The sequence below is a fragment of the Mus musculus genome, chromosome 10 (genome assembly GCF_000001635.26).
Source record: "Mus musculus strain C57BL/6J chromosome 10, GRCm38.p6 C57BL/6J".
NCBI classification, from domain to species: Eukaryota; Metazoa; Chordata; class Mammalia; order Rodentia; family Muridae; genus Mus; species Mus musculus.
The window spans coordinates 121,834,269-121,848,651 of record NC_000076.6 but is presented as its reverse complement, the minus strand read 5'-3'; the positions used below and the strand labels follow the sequence as shown (position 1 = coordinate 121,848,651).

The 14,383-nt window shown below is 44.8% G+C and overlaps 1 protein-coding gene across 4 annotated transcripts in view; it reads left to right on the top strand.

Moving 5' to 3' along the window:
- Positions 1-14,383, top strand: part of Srgap1 (SLIT-ROBO Rho GTPase activating protein 1) — a 266,921-nt gene that overhangs the window by 199,260 nt on the left and 53,278 nt on the right. For all 4 annotated transcript variants that reach the window (XR_003948581.1, XM_006513140.2, NM_001242411.1 and 1 more), the window contains exons 9-10: positions 7,690-7,887; positions 8,538-8,622. Coding sequence is in view for 3 of the 4 variants with exons in the window: in XM_006513140.2 (XP_006513203.1) it covers positions 7,690-7,887; positions 8,538-8,622 (283 nt within the window). In the remaining variant the exon portion in view is untranslated. The remainder of the gene's footprint in view (positions 1-7,689; positions 7,888-8,537; positions 8,623-14,383) is intronic.

Genomic DNA, 14,383 nt, shown 5'->3' with positions numbered 1-14,383 from the left:
CAAGATATGTTCAACAATAACGAGCAGGATTTTGAAGCCAATTAGAACAAATTTCATGACATGTACAATTAAGGAAAATTGAAGATATTTCAGTTATAAATTCTTCCTTGTTAATAAAATCATAGACATGCACACACACACCAAAAAAAGTTTATTTTCTTCATGGTATCAATAACTACACCAGAACCCTAAATTATATAAATCCATGAGCGACCCCTCCTCTTCAGGTTCTTTTAAAACTTGGTGTAAGATGTTGGGCTCATAACTCAGATTGTTGTCTTGGACCTTCCCTGTCTTCTCCGTGGCTTTTGTCACCTTAAGCATCTCCAGCTGGCCTGCAGCTTCCTATGGTGAGATACAATGACAGCCTAGGTAAATCACCTTCAGTGATGTGTCACCAAGGCAAAGCTGAGAACAGTCTACTGTCTTCTATTGCAAGTACACACATATATTGTGTTTGTTTCGAAAGCTTTAGCTCTCAGAAGGGAGGACCTTAATCCACAAGAACATCTCCAGGGGAATGAGTAGAGTCCCGAGAAAATGAATACAGGCATGTGGTCCCTGGCAGAGATGGCAGAGTTCGGAACGGCCGAGCAGGGCAACCACTGAGTTGCCTTGTGCTAAGAATCCTTTGGCATCCCTGAGAAGGATTGAACGGCAACTTTTCCTGGCAGACTTGCTCTCATGGGCACCCCGTGGTCCCCTGCCCAACTCACAGGTGCCGTGAAGATGAAGAAGTCATTCCTGGCTTCATGTTGCCACATAATAGGTAGAACTCTAAACCTATAAATTCCATCCCAGATGCGTGAGAGCCATGGACTCTTAAGAGTTGGGTCCATCCACAAGGCTACTAAATCAGAGTCGGGGTGGGTGGACTTCAGGAAAACGGGCTTTTCTGAGAGATGGCTGAAGGCAGAAACTGTGTTCTAAGAGCCCCTGGGCAATGATGCTGTGGCTAGCCTTGCTGTTGCTTGCTGAGAATGAATTTTGTAACTATCGTCATTGTCATCATCATCAAGCAATCTCAGTGTTTGTAAATACAACCTCATATGATGGCAGAGGATTAGCATGACTGCAGTGGTGCTGTAGCAACAACACTCAACAAAACACATAGGGCATCAAAGGTGAGCTGAGTTTTCTGCTCCGTGATACCCTGACTGGGTCACTGGTGTCTGAAACACTGGTAAGGGACAAGGAGAGAGGGAAGAACCAAGGCAAGACGCATTAAAAATGTGTGTGTGTGTGTGTGTGTGTGTGTGTGTGTGTGACTGTCTGCCAAGTACGTGTATGACTGACTGTGAGTGTGTGTGTGTGACTGTGTGTGAGTGTGTGTGTGACTATGTGTGAGTGCATGTGAGTGTGTATATGTTGTCTCTGCTCCTGCCATCTCTGGCCTGCACTGAAATATTTTCTGTAGCCTGGACACAAACCCAATCTCTGTGTGTGTGCATGGTCCCCTTCTCCAATCTGTATGTGTGTGTATGCATGGTCCCTTTCTCCAATCTATATGAGTGTGTGCATGTGTGCGTGCATGGTCCCTTTCTCCTGGCCGTGAATCTATCCAAAAAAATACGGCAGTATAATAGAAATACAAACAGCATCAGTAAAGTACATGAGTGGTGAAGTCACCTTCACAAAGAGATGAGTCGACCCAGGTGGGTGTGTAGGTCTACATCCAAAACATGGCTCAAGGCATCAAGCTATCAATAGTATAGGGTATGTCCCAGCATGGGTTATGCCTCCCCCCAACCCCAAATTCATATGCTGAAGAGCTAAATGTTGATACTAGGGGATTTAGAACATGACCTTGTTTTTTTAAAAAAAGGTTTTTAAAGAGGTCAACAAATTAAAGAGAGGCCCTTGGGGTGGGTCCTAATCCACTATGATTGATGTGCCTATAAAAAGGTAGAATTGGAACCCAGAGACAGAAAGAGAGGGTGGCTTTTTATAAGCCAGCAAGAATGGCCTGGGACAGATGCTTCCCTCACAAGCCTTAAGAGGAGGGACCCACACTGGACCTTGAACATCCAGCCTTCAGCACTGAGACATGATGGCTTTCTGTCGGTTATGGTGGGGTGACAGTTTGCCCGAGCAAACGGATACAGTGTACTTGAGCATGACACCAGCAGAGTGACTTTTGGACTTTCTTCAAAGACTCTCCTGAGGACCAGACAACCAAGAGCTGGTGTGTGTAAATCCCATAAAAGTCGGCAGTGGTGAGTGCTCGCTGTGCAAGGATGAAGACCTGAGTTCCAATCTCCAGCACCCACGTTATGAAAGCAGAGCACAGTAGTCCATGCCTCTACTGCCAGCACTGGGCCGGTGGAGCCTAGGAGTGCACTGGCTGACCAGCCTAGCCAAAAGGTGCACTTCTAGTTCAGCAAAAGACTCTGTTCCAAGGCAGTAAGGAAGCCAGCAACACAGGGAAACAGCCTCTTGCCCACACACATTCCCATATGGACACACACACCACAGCAGCGCACACAAACACGAATAATAGTAATTGACAGTGATAAGGATGTTTTCTAACCTCGTAGAAGTTACCTATCACCCATCACTCATTTTGATCCACAGGCTTAAGGATAAAAACAGGCTTGTGTTTCTCCCGTGTTCCTTGACAAGTCTTTGGCATTTGCCCTTGCCAAACCCACCCATATTTTCCTGCAGCCAATGAGGAATCAGTACAGCACTGTTAGCTGTAGTATATTTGTCTCAGTGAATCCCCTCTGTGCCTTATTATCACAGCTTGTGTGCCAGAAGCTAGTGTTACTCTCCTCGGAGAGCATCCCACGGGATGAGACGGAGTCCCAGCCGTAGTGCTGGTGGCTTCTGTCATTCTCTTATTCTTCCTGGCAACTCCAAATTTAACTGTGACACCACGGATTGTCTCTGTGAAGGGAATTCAAATGCAGAAGGAAAAAATGGCCCATTTGGGTTCTTCATGCGCAAGATCTAGTTTTGCTTTTGATAACTCTGATACCCAGAAGGAGGGCATCAGATCCCATTACAGATGGTTGTAAGCCACCATGGGGGTGCTGGGATTTTGAACTCAGGACCTCTGGAAGAGCAGTCAGTGCTCCTAACCACTGAGCCATCTCTCCAGCCCTCGGTCATGGGTTTTATCATGGATACAGGCATGGATTTTAGTTTTCATGCATGGTGATGTTTACGCGTTTAGTCAGTGCTCCTTGGGAGGATGGGGCGTTTCCTGCCTTCTTGTTTTCCATAGTTGGCACTTGGAGCTTGCTCTTCGGTCATCTCCTTAATGCAATTGTCCTTTGTTTCAAGTAGAATCAGAGTTCCTTATATAAACTCTCTCTCACCCTCCACTGATGTCCTAACATTTCTCTGTAGTTTTGAACATTGTGCTTGACCTTACATTACTATTCCAGATCATTCTTATTTTTTTTTCCACTTAAGAAAGTTCCTAAGAAAACAGACCCTTCACTTCTGTGCTTGAACATTTTCATGGTGTCCTATTTCTTTCCAGGTGTTTCTTCCCAAATCAATGATCATGGCCCCTCCACTAAGCTCAGGGCTCCTGGCTCATGTTCTTCCTCTCTGTCTTTTCCTTTTATTGTATATCAGCCCTGAGATCTTTTAAGAGCAGGAGTCTGAGCTGTCACTCCTGTTCCTAGGACATTCGGCGGCTCCCTGTGGCCCCTCCATTGGACGTGCCATGCTGGGAGGTTGATTAGCATGTTATTCTGTAAGCTGTATTCTCTTCCTGTTCGTATAAGGCTGCTTGTTGAAGAGTATGTTTTAATTTACAAATATGATTTCTTTCTCATACTCCCAGTCTTATGGAAGTTCCTCACAGGTCTAACCATTGCATATGTCAGTATCAGAGTTGTTGAGTCCTCAAGTGCTCTCTTTCATGTCCGTTCAAAGTACATGCCCTCTTTAGAAATGTCTCCATATGTCACAAGCACACATTGGGCTGATGTAAGATAGTGAGCCTTCTAACCCAGGGTACAGGTATAAAGTTGTGGCCTTTGAAGCTGTTGCCTGTAGTAATGGGATTTCTAAACCAATGTTCAATGCTTTTTCATAGACATACCCATCCTTTGCATTGTTCATACTATAGGAACAGTGAAGTCTATTACAGTCTCTGCATCTCTTTAACTGAACCCACGGCACGCTTGTTTGCAGCATCCAGACTATTGTTGACTGCTTTTATTCCTTAGCCCCATAATATGATCCTTTTTCCCCACTCTGTGTGTGTGTGTGTGTGTGTGTGTAAATGGATATGCAAAAGAATAGAAAATGCTGAAGAGAAGAAAGGGCTTAAGAGACAGACAACACAGCAGAGTGTCCTGTTGTAATGAGGGTCTTGGAAAGAAAATTTCAGAAACAGAAGCAGTCGCTTAAGAGGTAGGGAGAAAAGCCAGAACTTGAACAAATCTCTTGGTTTAAAAGCAAGCACCAAGCAGTCTGTCTTTATAACCTTTGCTTATGTGCTTCTAAACCCTGACAGTCTAATCCCTGGGGCCTGCATGGTGGAAAGAGAGAACAGACTCTCTCAAGTTGTCTTCTGAGCTCCACACTCTCATTATAACACATGTGCATTCACAGGCACATACGTGAAACATGTATGTATGTACGTATGTACGTATGTATGTATGTATCAGTGCCTAGACATATTGTGAAACTATAGAACCCAAGGATGAATAGAAAGCTTTAAAAGAAAATGGAGAAAAATAAAAGATTTCATCCAAAGCAATGACAGATTAGTAGTAAAATTTTTACTCAGCAGGAATATGGAAGCCACAAGAAAGTGCAGGGATGCATCCCATATACTAAAGAATAACTATCAAGCAGGAAAAGTATCTTTCATGAGCACAAATTAAAGATTCCCAGGTGGATGAAATAGACTCAACTAAAAAGAAATCCCAGTGGTTACTTTTAAAATATAAAGAATGGAGATCTAATAACTACACGGACAAGCCACAATGAATATTGAACATATAATAAAAATGCTTGCCACAGAAGCCTGGCGACCTGAGATATAAAAGTGGGAGGAGAACTTAACTGCACAAAGTGGTCCTCTGACCTCCAGTTGGATGCTGTGGTATGCGCATGTGCATGCATACACACACATACACAAATATAAAAAGCAGAAGCCACATTCATCTAGCTGGCAATGAAGCAGTGAAAAGCTGAGGCCAAGAGCGGGAAAATAATTACTGACATGAATCACAACACTCATAGCCAGGAGAACATTGATTGACAGGTTTCAACAAAGTGTTCCAAAAGGAGGGATCCAGGCTGCCTTCCGCATACAACATCATGCTCAAACTTAGACGGCGGGAGGAGACCTATGGAGACCGTGTGAGACCCCTGCACACCAACACTGTGGCTTAAATTGAAAGGAGGGACAGTGCCAACTGTCCACAGGGTGTGGAGTAACGGGAATTCTCCGCCGTGCTGACAGGAATATAAATAGCATCGTTTTTGGGAGAACAATCTGGCATTTTCCATGTACAGCAATTGTGTCCATGTGTGTGTGCCCCCACCCAAAATGTGTCCATTGCACTATAGTTCATAAAATTCATAAAAGACAAAACTAAAAAAAATACTCATCTGTCAATCACAGGGCAAATCATGATTTGTCCTTGCAGTGAAAACCAAGTAATGAGGTGTGACATGCACAAGAAATGGATCTCCTTGACGCTGGGCAAAAGGAAGGGCTTTGAAGACATAGTCCATAACGTTTCTATAAGATACGGCTAACGTGTTAGAAAGCAGGGTGGTGAGGAGAGACAGAGGTGTAGCTTCATACTGGAGTGTTTGCTCTTAGCATATATAAGTTCCTAGCTTTGGTACACCCAATGTGGGGGCTATTTGAAGGATGGTGAGAATATTGATAACATACACTTTGGGACGGAGAGGTGTTTACCTAGTTGTGCTCACATTGGGATTATTCATTGGCTTGTATACCTATGTGTAGCATCGAGTTTGGGCTACATCGCTTTGTGCTCCAGGCTGGTCATGGCTTCCAGCCACCCGCCTAGGAGTTTCATTATTCATTGGGTCCTCGAATGAAACACACACACACACACACACACACACACACACACACAAGCTTATTTTTAAATGCCATGGCTGGTTCTGGACTGAACACTCCTAAACCGTCCCCTGCCACCCCAGGCCAATTGGGGAAGTGGCTGGTGAACACTTACCGAATTCTTAAGTGGGTCGTTGGCTTTATCTCCTGCAGCTCCTATGTCCCTCCGTATCCTTGCCCCTCCATTCCCCCCCACCCCCAGTCATGGTGATTCCTCACTCCTCCCCCCCGCTGCAACGTATTGTAAGGGCTCCACCCCATCTCCCTTTGCCCAGTCGTTGGCCACTGGCATCTTTATTGATTGATCAAAAATCAATTCCAGACAAGAACCTTTAATGTTTGGGCACACAGATTCCCAATTGAATCAGAGCATTAGAACCAATCTCCAACACGTATGGTCTGTGTATTTTTCTCTGTTTGTAGTTTTACCTTAGTTTAAAAGGTAAGTATTAATGAAATTGACAGTCTCCAGTGAGCTGTACAGCGCAGATGGGTGGTCTGAGGTCTAGTTGGCCTGGCTCGCTTCCCCTACCTACTGTTGTGCCAGGGAAATGTGTGTGATCCCCAAAAACATACACAGGAGCCAATCTGATGCAACTTACAGCAGGGTCTTTATTCTATTTGAGCCAGCTCAGGCTCCCCAATGTACCACCATCACACAGGACAGTTTTGGTGGTAGGAGAGCCCTGATTGTCCATCGGTGCAAGGCTTTATAGTAAGCAGCAAGCAGGGAATGTGTGTGCAAGCAACTCATTGGAAAGCTGCCGTGGCCTTTAACATGATTGGCTGCTGCTGGAGTTAGATCATAGACTTAGCTTCTGCTCCCTTCTGCTTTGGTGGTCCTTAGGCAGGGGGTGGGCTTGGAACATGGGTGCAGGTTTGTTGGGGGTATAACCTGGAAACATTGGTCTTGTTGGGGATTAGCCTAGAGACTGGAGCTAGGCTCAGGTTTTGTTTGGGGGGGGGCAAAGCGTGGGGGGGGGACTTGGAAACTAAGGTCTTGCGCGCGCTCGACTGGCCAGCAAGAACGACGCTGCAACAGGATCCTTCTGCACACGTTTATTGGGAGAGCTTGATTGCAGAGGCGAAGTGACCCCAAGCCCAGAACTGGTGCTGCTTATATAGGCCTAGGAGAGGCGTTCTCTCTCATCTGATTGGTTAACTTGTCTCTCATCTGATTGGTTAACTTGTCTCTCATCTGATTGGTTAACTTTGGTTAATTCTCAAAACCTCATCTTGGCAAAAGAACATTTACTGCCTATGTATGTGTGGTGGCCAGCAGTAGCCAACTGCCACTCTGCAACTGCCACTCTGCAACTGCCACTCTGTAACTGCCACTCTGCAACTGCCACTCTGTAACTGCCACTCTGCAACTGCCACTCTGTAACTGCCACTCTGCAACTGCCACTCTGTAACTGCCACTCTGCAACGGCTTCCCACACTAAGGTACCAGCCTCTTAGCTTAACTGAATTCAAATTTAAAATGGAATCTGAACTTTAAAAGATTTGGCATCTCACTACTACGGTCCAAAGTAACCTCTCCCTACAAGACCAACTCTCGTGGAGTAGCATGGGGTTCTCAGAAGAGTGTGTTAACAAGTGAAATGTATTTCTGTCCCCAGGTCAAGAAAACGACAGAAGCCACCCTCCAGACGATCCAAGATATGGTCACCATTGAGGACTATGATGTGTCTGAGTGTTTCCAGCACAGCCGATCCACAGAGTCTGTGAAGTCCACTGTGTCAGAAACCTACCTGAGTAAACCCAGCATCGCCAAGAGACGAGCCAACCAGCAAGAAACGGAGCAGTTCTACTTCATGGTGCGTCCACTCCCTGCTCCCCAGCCTCTCTTGACAGAGCCTGGGACCACCGCTTCCCCAGGGTACTTTTATATAGTTAACGATGCCAGCGTCTTCTGGAGGCCTTGGTTTTAAAATAGGGTCACCAGAGTACCCTCAAAGTTCCCGATTCAGCCTGTCTGGGTAGAGCTTAGGAGTTAGGACCTCTCTAAAACTGGCTGGGGGGGGGAGGGGGGGAGATACAGCACAGTGAAGATGGCTTTTTGGGTTGCTCCTCCATCTTATTTTTGAGACAGATTTCTCTCTGAACCAGTGAGCACCCAGAATCTTCCTGTTTCTCTCCCCACCCTAGTGCTAGGGTTACTGGCACACCCTGAACCCAGCCCTCCAGGGCTTACACACAGTTACTTCCCTTGAGTCCAGGCTCTGTCTATACACACCACAGGGGAGTTTGCTAAAATGCAGCCTGTTTCAACAGGACTAGGGAGGAGGAGTCCTGAGCCTGCATGTCCAACAGGTTCTCAGGAGAAGGCTGAGACCACTAGACTAGAGATTACACCTTGAGTCCGGGATTCGAGGAGACAGACAGATAAAGCAGCGGGGTTTATTGTCCCCTCTGGGAAGTTTCTTGACACTGGGAGGTTTTAAGTTTCTACCTTGCCTTTTTGCAGAAACTTCGAGAGTTCCTGGAAGGCAGTAACCTCATCACAAAGCTGCAGGCTAAGCATGACTTGCTGCAGAGGACTCTTGGAGAAGGTCGAGTACGGGGAGCGAATGGGGAAGCGATTTGGCCTGTGTGTGTCGTATCGTGGGTGTTCTGTGAAGAGCGTGAAGTATGTCTGTGTGAGTGTGAGGCCCTGGAAATCGACAGTGCTGCCCTACGTTAAGATTTCAGTTGTCGTAAAATTTCAGTTGATGCGAGTTTCCCGATGATTGTGTTGTCACAGAAGCCGTTTTAATCTGGGAGGTAAAGTCAGGGAAGATGTGTGACTCAGGAGTGGAGGTTCCTTCAAGCAGGGGCCCACAAGTACCAACCCCAGTCTCTGCTGCCTCTGCCTTGGGCTTCTTTGTCCTCTCACCTCACCCTGTCCATGTGAGGGGGCTGGTACCTGTCCCATCTGTTGCCCTGTTGCCCTTTGGGATTGTCGAAACCAGTTTGTCCAGTCTGAGCAAACTTCTTTTCTTCATTAAGTATTGTTGGTAGTTGAGATATGATCTAATAGAATATGTATGATATAGAGATAGAATGATAGATAGATAGATAGATAGATAGATAGATAGATAGATAGATAGATAGATAAATAGATAGATAGATAGATAGATGTGTGTATATATACATATATATATGTGATATATGTACATATATGTCTGTGTATATATATAAATATGTGTGTATATGTACACACACACATATATATGCATTGCAGTGTCTGGTTACAGAAACAATAGCACCGAATACTTACAAAGCATTCTCAGAGCCATGTGTTGTTCTGAACTGTATTCTCAATCGGGCCCTGCTACGTTTCCTCATCTTTCTGGGGGAGACTGGAGGTGAGGGGGTGTGCACTGCAAACAGAGGGGGCTACACAAACATCATTACTTCTCTGTCTTCATAGAAATGTAAAAGGAAAAATGAATACACATAGGCAAAGCCATGGCTTACTTTAGCGTCTGAAGTTCTAAAGCTTCGGTTTTCTGTTCATACTAGATCTTTCTGGGCATTGTAAGAAATGAAAGAGAACACCGCAGAATGGGGTGGGGGAGGGGAGGTCGAGGTGGAGGTGTGTGAATGGCTGAATTCAAAAGAGACTCCCAAAGCTGGAGAGGTGGCTCGCTAGGCCATTATGAATACTTGTTGGGGTCTGAGTTAGGGTCCTGGGAATCCGATGCCCTCTTCTGGCCTCTTTAGGAAACACACACACACACACACACACACACACACACACACACACAGAGAGAGAGAGAGACTGATTCACATACATTCAAGCAACACACTCATGCACATAAAATAAAAATAATTAAATCCTTTTTTTTTTTTAAGAGATTCCCATCCTGTACCTGAGTTCTTGCCACCCACCATTCTGGAAACTTTCTTGCCCATAAAGCAGTTTATCCACCTTACCTTACCTTACGGTTCTCCCCTAAGAACCCCTCATCCTTAGAGAATGGCCATAAGGAAAAAGCTGTCATGTGTGTCCTCGGGGTTCCCCAGCCTTCAAGTTGAAAGACAATCGTACCGAAGGAAAAAAGTGGGAGGGACTTAACTGTTAAAAAGATAATAATAACCCAATGCAGTGTGTCAACTTTAACTAAAGTCTGAATCAAAAGGCACAACTTATAAAGGCCATTTTGAGCATAATAGGAAATGGATATAATCTATAGGTTAAATATTATTGACTTAATTTTCCTCTGTTATAATGATACTGTGGTTATAAAGAAGAATGTCTGCAAAAAAAATAGAAAAAGAAGAAGAAGAATGTCTATATTCTTAAATTTAAAAAAAAATTAAAATTGCCACAATGTCTGGAACTTACTTCCCCGTGGCATGGCTCGGGATTTTCTAAAGGACAGAGAGACAGATGACAGACAGACAGACAATTATGCAATCTCAGTAAAGGTGATCAGGGTATTTCTTGTACTGTTCTTTGGTCTCTTCTGTAGGTTAAAACTTTATACTTAAGCTTTACCTTTGAATAGTTTTCTTAAATACCCGTGTCCTACACCCCTGTTTCTCATAATAAACTCCCTTTTTCCTCCCATTTTCTACAAGCACCTGATATATTCAGCAATGCCCTCGAGGTCCCTTGCTGCCCCCAGAGGATGACTTCTCCTCGTGTGAAAAAATGCTTTAAATGCTCTCAGGCACCAAAGTGCTCCCTCCACGCCTGAGAGCCACTGTGGACTTGGTGGGACTGGGGGCTCTGTGCCATGAGGATGTGCTCACCTCCTGGCACTGTAAGCAGGCAAGCGTTAATGTGGCCCGGAGCCACGCTCTGCAGCTTTTATGGTCGGCATTCAGCATACATTCTTTTATGTCTCCTAGAGAGAAAAGCCACACTGGTTAATGTTATTCTCCATGTCACTCTTGGATCGGGCTACATTTTGGCCTGTAGTCTGAGACCGTTTGCCAAAGGCTGTCCTTAGCCACACTGTGTAAAGCCATCATACCTTGTCAACACCAAGCCAGGATTCCTTTGTCTTGGAATTTCTTTCAGTGAGCTCCAGTGTCCCCATGACATAGCTTCGTTACACTCAGTAAAGTCTGTGGAAGGGACCTGGGTGGTTTTCGTCAGAGTAGCATAGACTTGAGTACCGACCTCTGCGGCTCTTAACGCAGTAACTTCTGGCAGCCTGACAGTCCATCAGCTGCTGGCCACTCACTGCTGCTGGGTTTAACCCTCCAAGAAAGGCTGAGCATGAGAGAGACGCCTCCCTTTTAAAATGTTCACCCCTCATAAACCCGCTGGCTTTCCACGAGAGCCCTGTTCAGTGTTAGTAGACTTACAACAGAGAAGGCTTAACCAAGTTAACGGCGCCTGCCCCATGGAAAAGCAGTCCCATGGTGATCTCTTAGGAAGGAATCCAAGTCCCATCTGCTTAAGTGAGGTCAGTAGTCCAGAGGTAAGTGGTGGTGGGGACAGGCTTGACATTTCGGATAGCAATACCTCTGAATCCTCCCAGACTTAATGCTGCAAAAGCTGCCTTCATCGTAAAACAAATGGAGCCTAGCCCAGGGATTTAGCAGTTGATCGTCCACAGATGAAACTCTAACGACAGACATGTGTTTGGCCCGCCTTGCTGCCCGTTCTTGGCAGGCTACCAGTGGGCCCCGTCAGTTCTTTGATTTACAACACAGCGAAGCAACTGGATCAGACTCTTAAAGCGGCGTTCTCTAAACTCAGAATCCCGAGGCTTTAAAAGGTACCGAAATAGAAAGAGACGCACGGGCTCTCAAAGTCACCTCTTCTTTCTCATGCCAACAAGGCTGCTGGCTCTTCAGGGATGTCATTTCTTTCTGAATGGAAGTAAATCGGCCACAGTAAATGAGATACCTAGGTATAAAACTGGGACACCGGTTTTTGTTTCGTTTTGTTTTGTTTTAAATCTAGTAACGAGCCTTCCTGTTCATATCAGGTTCTTTGTGTGAGGTATTTGGAAGTAAGAGGGTGGAAATATCTGTACAATTTCACTGCACAGAAAAATGTGACAGTGGGAGCCAAGCTCTCTGTTACATTGTTTCTTGTCCTAGGCATGACTTTTTTTTTTTTTTTTTGACAAAGGAATTAAGTAGGTTATCTTGGAATAATCCATTGTCTGTCTTTGAGTAGGAGTACAAATATTCTTTCAAAAGATAATTGGATTGTGGATAATTATGTCTTTTTACAAACGCACCACAGTAGACTATGGCGTTCAGAAAGAAAACGGGCTGGGAAGGATAGCCACCAGCTCTTTATCAGTCCTCATTAGGGAACAAGTCAAAGGTACCTCTGTCCAGGTCAAGATAGATACATTTTAAATATTATTCTCTACCTTTTTTCCCCCTTACCTCAAGTTGTCCACAGCCTTCATTTTAAATAACATGCATTTAAATTCAAAAAGTAATTCACGTCACAATTCTGAAGTCAAATGGAAGGGAAACCAAAGAAGCACTTGGGAGGCAGAGGCAGGAGGATGGACAAGGAGCCTGGGATACTGAGCAAGGCTGATCTCTATCTCAACAACACTCCCTCATGCCTGAAAGAATAGTCCAAAGAGTTGTTTTTAACCAAGAAAAAAATTAAACCTGGGGTTTTTTTCCTATCCAAGTGGCTTATATGGGATAGGGGTAGGGGTCCTTTACTTTTTATAATAATTAAATAATAAGCTTCCAGAGAAAGTGATTGAAACCTAAGCCTCCAGACCACTGGACACATTGACATCTCTTTTGGACGGTGATTCTTCCTTCCTTGATCCATTAATGACAATGCTGATTTGAAAATAAGATCTCAGCCGGGGCGTGGTGACTCACGCCTTTAATCCCAGCACTTGGTAGGCAGAGGCAGGCGGATTTCTGAGTTTGAGGCCAGCCTGGTCTACAAAGTGAGTTCCAGGACAGCCAGGGATTTACAGAGAGACCCTGTCTCAAAAAAAAAAAAAAACAAAAACAAGACCTCATTCATCAATTGAGACACATTGAGGAGTGTTATCTCCTGACTCTCAGCTCATTATTCAAAATGTAGGTTTTTAATTCTTTTTTTTGTTTTTGTTTTTTGTTTTTTGTTTTTTGCGACAGGGTTTCTCTGTGTAGCCCTCGCTGTCCTGGAGCTCACTCTGTAGACCAGGCTGGCCTCAAACTCAAAAGTCCACCTGCCTCTACTCCCAAGTGCTAAAATTAAAGGTGTGCGCCACCACTGCCCGGCTAGGTTTTTAATTTCTTATCTCATACTATTAACCGTCAATGAAAGCAAAATGATAGATATCATCTTGTTTATCTTGTTCTCAATTTAGGAAATAATTAGTTGGGATGTCTGAACAACAAAAAAATCGCAAATTTTCTAGGTTATTGGATGTTTTACTTTTCGCAATCATCAGTCATCGTGGTTTCTCTCCATCAAACCACATAGAAACGATTAGACCATGCTCCCCAGCTTAAATGTGTATTAATTTGCATATTGACACATCTGTGTAATTTTGGTTTTTAATTGCATCTTTCATTATTTTGCATTTTATCTTAGGCATATTAGGCAGATAAAGGCATACACTGGGATCCATTCCTTTCTTCTAGGATTGTTCACCAGGGTTTTCCAAAGGGAAAACAAAAGTTAGGTTTGAGTGTGGGTGTGCACGTGTGCACATGTGCATGCAGGTGACCACGCATGCCTGCCCACGCGCCTCAGAGGTCGGCACACAATGTCATTCTTGGATCATGCTGCGCTATGGTTTAGAGACAGGATCTCTCACTTAGGTAAGAAGCTCACCACATTGCTAGGCTGGCTGACCAGAGACCGTCAGAGAGTTATGTGTCTCTACCCTACCAAGTACTGGGGTCAGAGACATGTGCCAGACGCTCAGGTTTACATGGAAGTTGGCATCTGAACTCAAGCTCTCGTGCTTCATGGCAGACACTTTGCCAACTAAACCGCCTCCCCCACCCAGAAACTTAGCTTTGTGTGTGTGTGTGTGTGTGTGTGTGTGTGTGCGCGCGCGCGCGCGCGCGCGCACGCGAGTGTGCATGCATGTGTGTGTACATGTGTCTGCGTGTATGTGTGCATGTGAATGTCTCGATGTGTCTGTATGTGCCTATGTGTGTGCGTGCACGTGCATGCATGTGTGTGTGTCTGTGTGCATGTCTGTGTGTGCATGCACACAATTAAAAACCAAAATTACAGATCTGTGAGTGTGGAGAGCCCGGCCTAATCACTTTATGTGGTCCGATGCTACAGAAACAGATGATTGGTAAAACACCTTAGGACCTGGAAATTTTTCTACTTTTGCTCAGATATACCAACTAATTATTTCTTAAATTGCAAACAAGATA